The 14,755-nt window shown below is 35.9% G+C and overlaps 1 protein-coding gene across 1 annotated transcript; it reads right to left on the bottom strand.

Annotated features, from left to right (window-relative positions):
- Window positions 1–848: 848 nt before the first annotated feature.
- LOC113309879 (transcription factor EMB1444-like) lies at window positions 849–7,773 on the bottom strand. The gene is made up of 12 exons (XM_026558398.1): window positions 7,568–7,773; window positions 7,091–7,477; window positions 5,841–6,053; window positions 4,932–5,001; window positions 4,806–4,847; window positions 4,628–4,687; window positions 2,894–4,132; window positions 2,707–2,808; window positions 2,428–2,547; window positions 2,096–2,221; window positions 1,455–1,982; window positions 849–1,125 (listed from the first exon to the last, which is right to left on the bottom strand). The coding sequence occupies exons 2-11, from the start codon at window positions 7,186–7,188 to the stop codon at window positions 1,896–1,898; spliced, it is 2,157 nt and encodes a 718-aa protein (XP_026414183.1). The 5' UTR covers window positions 7,189–7,477; window positions 7,568–7,773; the 3' UTR covers window positions 849–1,125; window positions 1,455–1,895.
- Window positions 7,774–14,755: the final 6,982 nt, after the last annotated feature.

Below are 14,755 nucleotides of genomic sequence, written 5' to 3'. Positions count from 1 at the left end.
AACGCTTCCTCTCCGACTCCCTTGTTAGATAAAACCACCGTTCGTCAATGTGCACGCAATTGTACATGCTTTTGAAAGGAATAGTGGGGACATGATAGATTTCGAGCATAGCCTTGCGTTTCAATTGTCACTGGTTAACACTGGTCTCTATACATAATTGTACACACAAATATAAATTAAATTTTTTTTAAAATAAAAATTAAATAATCATATGGGTACTCTTTTCGTAGCTCTCGAAAAATGCTTTCCAAAAATATAAAGTTTGTCGATTTTGGACGAGCGGTTTAAAAGATAAATTGTCTTTAATTACCTTTTATATAATTTAAAATTGCTGAAGTGTCATTTCCAGGTTGAATGCGTCAGTTACAAAACCGTCCCCACTCGCTGCAGTGTGCTTTATGAAACACGTGTGGAGATCAGCAGCGTCTTTACACAATTTTTGGACTAAACTATACCTAGTCAACTAGGTCTGAACTAAACTGTTCTATTTAGTGGGATTTTGGACTGAACCGTTTTTTTCACTTTATTTTTTTATTTTTAAGCAACCCGACAAAAAAAAAGCGCCAAAGGAGGGGCATACAGCTAAACCTCCGGAACAACAACAAAAAAATATTTAGCAGAAAAGAGGAGTGCGTAAGACCAATGAGCACTCTACGGAGAGAGCAACAAGGTAATTAGAAATGGAGTTATAAGGGAAACTCTTTAGGCAGCCACTTCTGAAGCTAGGGTTCTCTGGTCATGTCAGTTGTCACGCTGATAAGATGATTTACAAACAGCTATTATTGTTGTAGTAACAGCTTACTTGAGTTCAGACTCTCCAAAGAAACCACCTGTCCTGTCAGGGACCCTTTAATAACTCTTTTCCTATTTCCATTGAAAAATCATATCTTTACACTTAAGAACAATGCTAGTTATTATTTTCCAAGATTTCCCTATTAAGTATTACAATTCACAAGAAAAAGTACTTGCTAATCAGTGCGTCCATACATAAGTTCTCCAAAGATTTGGCAGTTCTCGTCCAGTATGAAGTCTTGACTCTTGAGTGATACTTCAAGGCTGAAGGCTACTTCTGAACCTTGTTATAACAGCCAAGGAAAATCCAGCTGTGGTGGTAACTTGATTGCTCTGCAACACAGTAAAATGGAAAAATCAAGCTTACAGCCAAAAATAGCAACACAGCTCAATCATACAGATTACCTTTATCAATAAAGGAAAAGGTGGTAATCGATGATGGCAACCATGAGTCTACGAGGTTCTGACCATGAAAATCCAGAACAATCAACTTTGTAATGGTGTGACGGAAAACAACACTTATCAGAATTACTGCAACCAATAATGCCATATCCACTTAAAATGTGCAGCTCTTCTATTTGATAAGCTACTCATGCTTGAGCAAATTTAACTAGACGCGAGATGAAACCAATAAGAAAGACAAGTAAGTTCAGTTTGTGTACCTTCATCAAAACCTCCAACTATCTTGCGTGCAGAAATTCCAACTTGCAGGAGATGCAGGACCTGACAGTTGCCTGGGAAGGAGAGCAAAAAGTTGAATACTATCCAGACATCTGTGGATATGATTTCAGCGAAAAGTTTGTCATCAATTCTCAATTCTCAACCTCACCGAACTTCTTCACCACCCTTTTGATGAAAAGAAAACTAGCTTCCAAGATATATACCCATAGAACAACATAAATCCATTATATCAGTATGTATTACAATTCTATATGCATCATATGATTCATATATAAATTCATTGCAATCTATAATGAAGTTTTACTTGATATGATCAAAAATATAATCCAAGGTCTACATCTAGGTTCTTCTACTAAAAAGGTCCCCTAATAATGAAAACTCCAATACCATAATCTCCTGAACTCCAGGACTAATACAGAGTCTCAGAAAATGGTAGGAGCCGGATTGCACAGCTTCAATAAGTTCATCAAGGGCCAGAATATATCCATCCTATTGAAGCCAGTTGAAACCTGCAGGAACGTCATAATGCTACTCTTTACTCTTTAAGATGATCGAATGGCTTATATAGATAAGAGTATAAACAAAAAAAAAAAAAATTAAAAAAATAATCAGTTACACCTACCTCAACAACAAAGTGGGCCAATATCTTGTTGGAGCGTGCCTCCGTTACCCCTTTTAAGATGGTGAGGCCTAAATCCCGGAGCACCTGGGCAATTTCCAGGAAAAGCTTATGATCTTCACATAGCACCTGTAGAAGTAGGCATTGTGAATTTTCATGTTCTTGAAAAGTTGACGCGCATAAGTTTCTGGATATACCATAATATAAGTCAGAATCCCACAAAGTGCTAAAGGATTGTATGACATCATGCCTGGTACCAGAATCATCACAGTTTCAGGAAATCAGGATTTTTTTTATTTTGTAAAAAACATGTTCCTAAGTTAGTAGAAAGATACCTCTATGAGCATCTGACGTGGGTGATCAAGGTCTTCAATAATGACAGGGCAGACACTCCAGTCTCTGCCATTATGGTGACTTGGTGTTTCAGATGATCTCGAGTCCTTCCTGACAATAACCTGTATAAAGTGTGTTAGTCAAGAAACTGTATTAATGCATGGGAGACTTTAAAATCTCATGTTTCTTGCAGTTTTGTTACATTGATCTATTAAATAAACTTGCAACTGTAAGTATAATTTTATTAATTTCCTAATTAAGTAGCGAAAATCCAAAAGCACCTTGCGATTCACATGTTGCTTCACCTTCTTAGCTTGGCTGGTAGCATTTCTTAAGTAAAGCATGTGCTTTGCGGTTCGATCTAACAAAGAATCAATACTGCACTGTATAAATGCGAATATAAATCAAGAATCAGTACAACTTTATCCAAAAAATCAGAAAAGACACGAGAAAATTTGCATAGTTTACCTTTGCACCATTTGGAACAAGTTCTCGCAGCTCTCTCACACGATCTTGGATCATCTGTCTGTCCCTTGGCCTTTGCTTTTGAATATCCGCAACCTTGGACTTCCTTTTCCCAATAGCAGATTGTTTGCTCCCCCTCTTGGACTGTATTCTTTTCTTCTGCATTTCATCGACCTGTACCGTAACTACACTCTTCAATGAGTATTCAGATACACAACTTTCAGGAACTTTTTGTTCGTCAGCAAATGCAGTCATTCCATAACCCCACTGACCTGAATCACCTACCAAGTGATTAGGTTGAGGTTGACTCTGGGTTTGGCGAGAAGGACTCAACAGTCCACATGAAGTAGTTGAGGATCTAACACTGTTAAGTCTACCAGATGCAGCAGCACTTGAGAATGTCACTGCACTGGCAACTACTGCATCCAAAAGATCTTCTTCGGTGATTAGCTCGTTGGAGAATCCATCAAATTTCCTGATGGGCGATTCCAAACCCCCAATATAATTTGGATGGCAGATCAAACTGGAGACACTACATACATCTTCACTAACAATACTGGCCTTGGTCGCATATTCATTGCACCATTCTTCAATAGGTGGACCAAAGGCACTAGTTAACTCATAATCAGTGGGAAAGGTTAAAAGGCCACATTCACTTTCATAATCATTATATATTTCCTCACTAAAGGGTGGATCTACCAATTCATTGGAAGACCACAGATTTATAAACATGTCAGTGTCAAAATTAAATCCAAGACTGGTGAGATTACTTGGAGAAGATACTGATACTTCCTCTTGAAGAAGGAAGTTTGATATATCACTCAACTGCAAATGGCTGACATATGAAGACTGGCTCGGTGAAAATGATTCTGTAGAGGGATCCGGGGATAAATCACCAGCCTCAGTGCCGCTCATACCAGCATCGTTTGCGTTGGTGAGAAAGCTATCTTGTTCAGTGAGCTGTGATCTAATGTCAGAATTTACGATTGACAAACTGTCCTCTGATATTTGAACATAATTAATTGTGTGATCTCTTTTCACCATTACTGAAGACGGGATTGGATCTATAAAGTCAGTGGTAAAATCTGAGGGTTCAATTTTCTTCACGTGAGACCTCGGTGAGAATGTTGATTGACCTTGGAGATCCTTACTCAATATTGAAGGCATACACGTGTCTGTAACGAGATGAAGGGTGGTGAACATATTTTTGATATCTGTTACTACCTTCATATCTTTTCTGACCTGGTGTTGTAAAACAAAAAATGAAAGGTAAGCTTAAGACAAACTGAATAGCAAGACAGAAGTTGAACCCTGAAGAAAAGGACTCTTGGAAATTAATTACTGACAAAAAATAGCCACTGAAACACATGAAAAACTGCAGTGTATATAAACCGTAAAATATTACGAGGATTATTACTATATTGGGAAGAAAGTTTAATACAGTGTAACCCAATCAGAAAAAACGATAAAGCTTATTAGTTCAAATCATACTAAATGTAATCATTTATATGCAATGATTTACTTATGTGTAGCAGTAATTTTGCAACATTAAGTAAGTTTATATATTTGATAAGTTATAATTGTATGCAGTCTGTAGTATGCTTTTCAAGTAAATATTTAATCACACAGATATGTATGCTATCTGCTGTGCCTGCTGATAGAAACATGGCCATGCAACCACCACTCTGATCTCAAATATGAAACTGCTATAAGTGTACAGGGAGATATAACTCACACCTTTTCTAGTGAGCCAAGCTGCACAACCCCAAGTGGAGCTACAGGTACAAGCAAAATTGTCTGCAACATCAGTAGGCAGTATCTATAAGATCAATATAATGTTTTTAAAAGAATCGGAACTCCAAATTATGAACCCATATATGCATATATATGTAAACTTAGGGCAAATAACTCTTACCTTTAAACCTACTGCAAACTGGAGTTGCCATTCTTCCGGAAACTGCATTTGAAAAGAAGATCATTGATGTTTGAAGAAAGTGTATAAATTATAACGATCATCTCTTATCTTATTAGCGCCACTAACCTCGGTTTCGTCGAACTCATCTGAGAAAACCCAGCAATGATTTTCTGTAGATGCCACTCTCCCAACAATCCTACATGTTAGAATGCGGATATATATAAGCCTGAATTTCAATTAATGCAATTGATGCAACCTTGTAGAAATAACTTCATTTCCGTCCAGCCAAACAAACAAGCAGAATCTTTCAAGATATGCTACCATGCACTTCGTGATTCAGATCAGTAGCTTGAGTGTAAGAAAGTCCAGGAACTTAGGAGTACAACAATATCAGGGTTTATGTCTAAGCAAACAAAAGTTGTCATGTCATGCAAAACAAATGAACTACTGTTGGAATTAAGACCTAGTGAGCTTCTATGGCGCTTCTTTGATAATCTATGTTTTAGACAACTTCTCCTCAAATCATTTTGTGTATGATTTTAATGGGAAGTCCCTTATGGCGCCTACTGTCTAGTTTGGTGTTAGTTTATGTTGATATTGATCGAATTGGAATACACTTGTTGGCTTCTGTGTAGGTTGGTGTTGGTTTGTGGTGGTCTCCTATTGGGTTTGTAATGGGGTCAGCACCACCTCGGCGCTCTGTTGAAATATCTTTTGCATTATAAAATAAGCTCGCCATACATCATAGAGCAATCAACAAATTGACCTTTTCATCCGTTGAAGGTTTCACTGTAGTATATTTACTACATTTTCCTGTAATTTCCTCATTTGTGCAAGTAACACATGCCAACCACCAAAATAATATGGTTGACATGGACATCTGATAAAGTGGTTCAAAGATATCTTATCAACAATGGTACACAAATGAGACGCTTAATTAAGAGCAAACAATAAAAGAATGGGAACTAACACTTTCCCTCTGCATATGACATAAAATGTGGCTGAAGCTTATTGGAGTGGAAGAAGCAAACATACCCCTCACCTAACGAGTACATGAGACAAGCCATACTCGCTACTGCTGCTCCAACTGTATATCCTTCACCACTTCTACTATCTATACTGACTTCACAGCAAGAAGAAGAAGAAGCAATCCGTGCTTCCTGGCCGAAGCCAACATTTCTGGACTTAGACTTAGCCGAAGCTCTTGTGTTTGGATACTCACAATACCCATCCTCCCAGGCTAAGAACCTGAAAAGGCACAAACATTAATACAGAGATGCTAAAAAGCAGGAACCATCTATGCGAAGATTATAAATTCGGCTACAGAATAAGACCAAACGAGATGAAATAAATCTTCATGATCTGGCTACTTAATGAGAAAATAACCAGCTTACTACCACAAGTGGTAACCATACTGAAAACCCCTTTTTATAATCCAGTAAGTACAAGAACTTCTTTTCGTTGAAATCCAATGTCAAAAATTGTACATAAGTATAACTCTCAGATGAAGGTTGTCTCATAATTCAAACAACTAAACGAATGAGCAATAAAGACAAAATGGCTAACTGCTAAAAGTAAATTTATTTATTTTGCAACCCTGACTGTTTCCACACTCATAACGCCAAGCACCCAGACAATCCAATTCAGACTTCAAACTCCAAATCAACCCATCTTCACAAGGTACACACATGGATTTGTGTAACAATGGTAGTAGCAAAGTGGAAGTAGAAGGATGTGAACACAAGGATCTTAATATGAACATGAGTTGCAAATTTACAGTTTTCCCTAGTTTGTCTCTGTCATGGACGACATATCTGTGTTCCTCCATACATTATTTCTTCAAACTAAGTGAAAATGACTCATTTAGAAGGAACTTTCCATAATTATCCGAGCTCTTACTTCTACGCTGTGCATCTTTGTTTTTTATTTTCTTAAAAAATATGTTGTACTCGTTATGCTTTATCATCTACTTCACCACAATTGCATTTGATCTGTTTATTTGTATAAAATTCTTAAAATTACCCTAGCAAATGCCAGAAAAAATCTCGTGAAGATGGCCAAATCTATGCTTCCAATAGATCTAGCAATCAATGTCCTTTACAAGTTGAGGTTATAGAAAAAGAAAAGCAAGTGCATAAATGATGCCATTTTTCTTTGTGGAGTAAACATTTTTTAAAATGAAAAAAAGAAAGGGAAACCAAGAAATCAAAGACAACCTAAATGAACCATCATATCATATGCCAAAAACCGGAGACAATGAGAAGAAATGGATCGGATCAACTTACATACTGTTCTGGTGTTTAAACCGCCAAAAGACTGCATATTCCCACTGCAAATCAAGGCAAATACTCCTCAATAGTTGCCTTACCGTAGTACTCTCCATATCTGTATTCGAGCTAGGTGATAAAGCTTCACACAATTACACAAGAAAACAATACAAACAAATCAACACTCTACCATCCCCTAATTACGTCTGTATGTACGAGCTTCGTCCTGCCTGCTTTGTTCGCAAACCAGCTCGTGTTGCTATCGGAGTTCCCTTAAATCCCATCAGCCAACAATCCATCTCTTCTTAAATATCGAAAGAAATTCAAAAAAACTTAACAGATATTCAAACAGCAGGGTTACAATTTCACTGTAATCAAACAGCAGATTTCGAGAGCTTGAAATTCCTGAAAACATCAACGAAATCTAGGTTACTACTTCCCTATATCTATTATCAAATGAGCATAATTTCAATTGATTTGACATGAATTTCTCACCTTCGATGGATTCAACACGATATACGATCAAAATCCGTGAACTCGTTCGCCTCCATTCACAAAAATTATAAGAAAATCTCAATCGATTATCACAAAGCACCACAAAGTCTGCTAAAACAAAAGATTTCAAACGAGAAAAATCGGAGAATTTGTAAAACTCGCAACTTTTGTTTGCAGCACTACGAAAAAACAGGAGAAATGACGGAAACGAGATGTAACAAACAACGGGGTTTACCCGGATTATATAGTTGTTGCAGCCGACCCCACGCCATTCCGTCACTATGATTTGATTTGTGGTCCTGTTAGTATATAACATAATATTAAGGTCGTGATCAAGGCAAACCGGCCAACATAATTAACAAGTACATAAACTTGAGAATGTGATCTCAAGATTCTCAAATCTTACCAAATGAAAGTTTTTATTCATCCAGGTGGATAGGTAAAGTGGAATTTCCACTATAGTAAAAGTGGTTGGCTGTTTATGAAGTGGCGAGCGGTTTTGGGAAGTCCGTGGGGATTAATCCAGCAAAGCTTATTACAGGGGCGGCATGGTTTATCATAGGGCGGTATTCTAATAGGACAAAAAGGGTCATTACATGATCATTCAAGATGTTCCTTATCAAAAAATTGGAAATGACAAATTAACCCTCATTATTGATAACCTAGTTTAGTGAAGATAATCAACTTTAGTGTTAATGATTAATTTCACTTATATTAACTCAAAATCAAAACAAAATCAAATTTTTAGAGTTAAAAAAGAAAGTTCAGAGGAGAAGAAAAAGAAAAACTTTTGTGATATTTGTGAAATCCTAGATTTTGATTCACTCAACCAAAATGAGTGATTCCAGTGACCCGGTATACTTCTAAATTAGTTCTCATTAGCTGTTTCTCGCTCAAAATTATCTAAAGTACGTAACGAAATCAAAACTTTTAAATTTTCGGAAGAACTTACGGTTGCAATTTTTCTCGTGACTAACCGTAACTCTTAGTTACGGTTCGTAAGTTATCGAATACCAACCGTAACTGGTTAAATTTGGGGAAGATCCAATCGTAAAACCAGTTACAGTTAGTAATTAAATTTGGACAGCAACCGTAACTAAATTACGGTTGGTAAGTAATGAATCGAGACCAACCGTAACTACCCTACGGTTGGTGTGTCAACTTAACTTTTGAACCGTAAATCATTATTTGATAAATTCTTACGACACAAGATTATTTACGCTTGGTATGGTTGTTTAAGTTACAAACCGTAACTCAATTACGATTGATAAATATGATGCAAATACGAACCGTAACTGAACATATTTCTCAAAACTAAGAACTTACGGTTGGTATTTGAGTTAAAACCAACCGTAACATCAACCCAATCTACAGTTACGGTTCGTATTTGAGTTATTACCAACCGTAACTCACATGCAACCAGAAATTTCAATTTCAATTTTCATAAAAAACCCTAATTTTTGATACAAAATTAACTTAAATCCAACACGATAAACTAAACCCTGACTGGGTTTTTCCAAACATTTTTCAGATCGTCGATTAATCGAAGACGATGAAATTTTCAGTTTTAATGGAGGTTACGGTTGATGGAGGAGAAGAGAAGATGAAGAAGAAGATGAAAAAAACTGATTTGATTTTTTCTGATTCATTAGGTTTAAAAAAATTGATTTGATTTTTGGTTGATTTAAGGTGAAAAGGGTAATCTAGGCAATTAACATCCCCTTTAGGACATCCCCTAACCAACTAAAGGGACATTACTATCACAATGCCTCCCCTCTAATAAACCATGCCGCCCCTATAATAAGCTTGTAATTTAGACCATTGGCGGCAGGCAGTCGAAGTAAAGCCGTCAGCAGCTATTTTGCTACAGTAAAAAACAGATACCTTTTTACCACTATCAATTACCCCATTTTCAAACACTCAACTTATACCAAAATTCACTTTTCTTGAATTTTCTTTACTAAATTTCTTCTAAATTTTTTTCTAGTGTTTTCAATTTCTTAAAAAAATGTCTCAAAAAGCTATCACACTTTTTTGTAATGCCAAATTTGGGGATGTTGTTTTTAAGATATATGGTAGTTTTAAAAAGATTGAAAATAGTAAAAGAGAAATGCAAGTTTTAGAAGTTAATCCATCAAAATGTTCTGCTAAAAGGCAAAGAAAGACTACAGTTTTGAAAGTGAACAACCGAAGTCACAAAAACAAAGGAGAAACAATTCACGAGCGCATTGAATGGAAGATTCGCCAAATGAAGAAAACCAGGAGGCCAAAGATTGTAATAGGTTTTTATTGAAGTCATTATTTAAATTCTTATTATTGTCTAAGTTTATATCTTGTAAGAGCAATGGATATGGAGTGAGGGTTCTCATTCAATATGAGTCTCACTGGATTTGCTCAAATTATGTGGTACTATGGAATGTGAACAGCCACTCATTCATCAATAATCATTCATACACTCATTAGATCGAATGAGTGGGTGACAGTGGGCACTAAGCGATTGATTTTCAGCCGCTTGGAAAAAAAACACCTTGAGCAGTTGAAGATCTGCCTCTCAAGCCTATTTTTAGAGTTTTATTAATTTAAAACTCTTGGAAGCGGGACCCCCCACAATTAGGTTTTATTATTAAAAAAGAAAAAGAAAAATACGGGGAGGCATATGTTCAGCCGTTTGGAAATAAAATCAACGGTTTAGTCCCTTAATTTATCTTCTCATGGTCACAAAATCGCTCATTGAGACAGTCGATCATTGGTTTTGGCAGTGAATGAGTATTTTTAACACTCATTCCATATCCCTTGCTCTAAAACAAGTGGCAGTATTGTTAATCAATGAAAGTATTTAGACCTTGAATCAGACTTCCATTTTATATTAAGCGATACTTATTACATTTAGCCTTTCATATAAAGTAATTTGATTTCATATCGAAAACAATAGCATCAAATCCGGGCACATAAAGCTTATAGAGTTCATAATGATCAAAATGCTTAAACTTTTTTATGTTTTCTTCAGCAAACTGGAATTTATCCATCTTTAAGGAAGTTGAAACAACCTTCGTAAAGAAAAGGTTTGACGTGAGTTTCCAACCAATCATCTAGAGCTATTTCGATCACTTCAGTTTAGTTACATCGTTAAATTTTCTAAACCAATTTCCCTTACCTTAGCAAGAAATGGTGTGAATGCATGTTTAATTTCTTGAAAATGAGCAAACAGTCCATGAGCATCCCAGTCTCTGGGTTTCCCATTTCTGAAATGAACGTTGTGAAAATGTTTTGCCAAACAGACGTGTGCGACATGACTTGATCAGTAATAAAATTTCTTGAATATGAAAAACATAATATATACAAATAGCTAAATCATATTCTTGAGTATATTTAGGACCACGAACTTTGACATACATTTTTCTACAGACTGAGAGAAAGAGAGTTTTAGAATGAACGATTAAGATTCAAACGAAATCATAAAGTGGTATAGAAGGTGTGAACTTGGAGTTGGGAAAAGTTTAACTTATAGGACAAGAAATTAGAGTCGTCGCATATGTATCCGTTGGCGGTCAAAATTGCGCCGCGCGGCTTCACCTAGACCGCCCCACATGCATTACCAACAGCTAAAAAATAACGACTCTATTTTTTCTTATTAATACCACACTGATTTGCATTTTCATTTTCATTTTCAACCCAACCAACATAAATCGTTCCCATCCAACACCGTCCACCATGTTTTCAAAAAGCAAAAATTATGTGTGGAGGCAAAAGAGGTTTGTCCATCATGTTTCATGGATAACCAAAGTCTGATGCAATGCCCTTGGATGTATTCAAAGGGTCCATAGGAAGGTTCTTCATGCATCAGAATGGTCATTGAATTACAACCGAAAAAGCTCAGGTATTTGCAATGTCAAGATCCCAAATGTCCATATGAACCACATATGCTAGATGATGCTATTAAGGTTAAAGATGAAGAAGAAAAGTTAGCAACACTGTCCAGAAACTTCAAATTTAAAGCCAAATTGAAGAAGAAGTTATTGCACTGCAAGCACGGTGGAGATGGAGATCATGAATTCAAGCATTGTCCACATATGCTGGATAATTCTACGAAGGTTAAAAAAGAAAAAGAAAAGTTTGCAACACTGTGCAGAAAATTCAAACTTATAACCAAATTTAAGAATAAGTTACACTGTGAGCATTGTGGAGATAGAGATCATAAACTGTCCACAATGAATTAGTGGAAGCTTAAAGCCAGATTACATGACTTTTATGAATTTTCTAAACTTTTACAAAAGAAGACACATAGAGAAAGCACTTTTAGAAATGTCCTAGGTGTTTTTTGGTGAAGTGGACTGATTAAAGTGCAAAACTAATTAAGTAACTATCTTTTGGGCTTTTTACAAAAATATGCCTGTTTTTTTTATGGTTTACAACTAAGCCTCTTTTTTTATTTCTTACAAAACTAGGGAAGTTTTTACCAAAAGTGATGGATGGAAAGTTAACCCCGTTAACTGTACATAAAAAGACCTAATAGTCCTTTGAATCGGTTATTGTGACCCAACCAGAGATGTGTTGACTCTGTATACATCATCACAAAGTGCATACGTGGCACCGCTTATGTGGCACTGCTTATGTGGCACCGCTTACGTGGCACTACTTATGTGGCATTCTTATCTTCTTCTCCATAAATGAACATCTCCACAACCACATAAATCAGCTTCTCTTTATTTTTCAGATCTGAAAAAATAGGTGGTGGTATGAGTGATAAAGCAAGTACTTCAAGTAGTATGATAGTGTGTTTAATGTGTGAAATGGAAGAAGATCATGAAATAAAGGCATGTACATGGGTTTATTCAAGGTGCAAACATGTACCTTGTAATGGAGTAAGAGCTTTGTTGAGGCTAAAACAGATGTAAGTAATGGAAAGTTGTTCTTGAAATGCTTGAATCCCACCTGCAACTACTTTGAGTAGTTTTCTCAAGCTTCTTCCCATTCTTCAGCACTTCCAATCAAGCTTCCATCAGCTCATGGTTGTATTTCTTGTGGAGAAGACAATCACAGTGTTACAAACTGTCCACTAGACAATCAAAAATGCTTTAAAGACAACTGCAACTCTAAATTAGAACTGAAGATGTGCAGAAATCAACATAATTTCAACATAGCATACCTTGTGTGCAAGAAGAAATCTTGTGATGCATTCAGATGGGCGTCAGATGCTCTTGTTGTTGAAACCAAAGGGTAAAGTATATGAAAATATGCAAGGAATTTAAGAAAAATCTGAAAATGTAGCCTGCAACAATTTTATAATAAAGTTATTTTGATTTCAGAACTTGTTCATCCATTCACAAAAGATAACCAAAATCAATCAAATTGTTCAGATCCAGTCACAAAACAAAACAAAACAAAAAAAAAGACCAACACAAACATAGAATCAGACTTTCATGTACTTCTTTGGTTTCTTCTTTCCCTTTGGATCTGCAACTGTGAAGGTGACTTTGTTTTTTACATATCCAACATGTTTGTTTGTCTGATTGAAAGCAGGTTGAGAAGAAGCCTTTCTCTTAGTCCCTTTTGCAACATCTTGTTTAAAAGATTCACCAACACATATTTTGGAATTGTTATTGATCTTCATTCCAGCCTTAGCAGTACTAGATGCACCTGCATAAGAACTAACAACTGTTTTATTTCTGTTGTACTTCCTTTTTGATGGTTCAGGGACATAAGTGGATGATGTTGAGCTATCAACACAGGTTCTAGGCTTGTTTCCCTTTGGATTCTTTCCAACCTCTCCACCAGCACAAGTTATTGCATAATGACCATAAACTCCACACTTTCTCATTTTCTTCACACGGTGAGCTTCATCATAAGAAGGAATTCTCTTCTTCCTTGGCCTTCCAGTTTTCCTTATGATAACAGGAGGATTTATGAACTCTACCAGTATATTCTACACAAAGAAAGAAAGAAAAGATATGGGTTAAGATATGAAACCCTTAAAGGTTGTGTACTATATAAAGCATGTATGAAACCCAAAAAGAATCTTTGTTATTATTAAATATTTATTGCACAATAATCAATATAATTTATTTTTAATACAATAAAACTAATGCTCTTACCCAGTCAATTTCAGCTGACAGTGGTTCAAACTCAGGAGCATATGTCTTTTCGTAATATTCCAGACTGTACATAGGGTCACAGTAGCTACAACATGAAAATAAGACAAGCAGATCCACAAATTATCAGTTTACAAGTTTGAGCAAGGAAAAATAAAAGGAACATAACAAATCAAAACATAGGAATGAAAATATGGGAATAAAAAGAGAGTCTGACTTACTCAACCCAGTTTGGTCTCAAAGGTGTCAAAACACATATAGCATGTTGACAGGGAAATCTCCTCAACTGCCACTGCAAATAGCTACATGTCTTTTTGGGAAGATCCACAATAAACACAGCATCATGAACACTCCTGACCTCATACACCTTTCCCCTTACATCTCTAATTAACTCAAACAAATGAGTTAAATCCTGCATCTTTGTAATCAGCTTCATTGCCATTGGAACTATCTGACCATCTTGCCAGTTTTCACATTCATTCCTTCTCTTGAAGAAAAAACCCATCACCAGTTTAGCATACATTTGTCCAATTGTAATGATAGGCTTATCCCGGATCTTCTTGGCCATGTTATTGAAAGAATCTGAAAAATTATTGTTAATGTGCTCACACTTGCTATCATTTGATAAATGAGACCTAGACCAGCATTCAGGTCTTTGATCTATGAGATGCAATGCAGCTTGCTCATCCTCAGCTGCCAATTTATCAATGTGTTGCTAAAAACAAACATAAATAGTATCAAACTCATGTTGTATATGGCTATATACCTAAGTTGTAATACTTGTAATGCTCCTATGTTTCAATTACATTATTTTTATTTTTTTTGAGAAATGAGCATACCTGAAAGTGTCTTTTCTTGTAACACTTGGCAGCATTCCAGAAATGAGTGTGTAAGCTGAATGACTTGAAATACTTCTTGAAATTCTTCATCAAATTTCTGCCAAGTAGCCAAGTAATAGTTAGTCATTGGAGATATTATTGGTTGTAATATTATTAAAAGCTTAACTATAACAAAATAAAACACAAAAGAAAACATTACCTGATTTGTGCTCATCCAAGCAGAAGTAATAATCACAAGCTTCACTAATCCCCTTCTGCTT

Source organism: Papaver somniferum, chromosome 9 (genome assembly GCF_003573695.1).
Source record: "Papaver somniferum cultivar HN1 chromosome 9, ASM357369v1, whole genome shotgun sequence".
Lineage (NCBI taxonomy): Eukaryota > Viridiplantae > Streptophyta > Magnoliopsida > Ranunculales > Papaveraceae > Papaver > Papaver somniferum.
The sequence above is the reverse complement of the archived record's forward strand: the minus strand, read 5'-3'. Positions and strand labels throughout refer to the sequence as shown.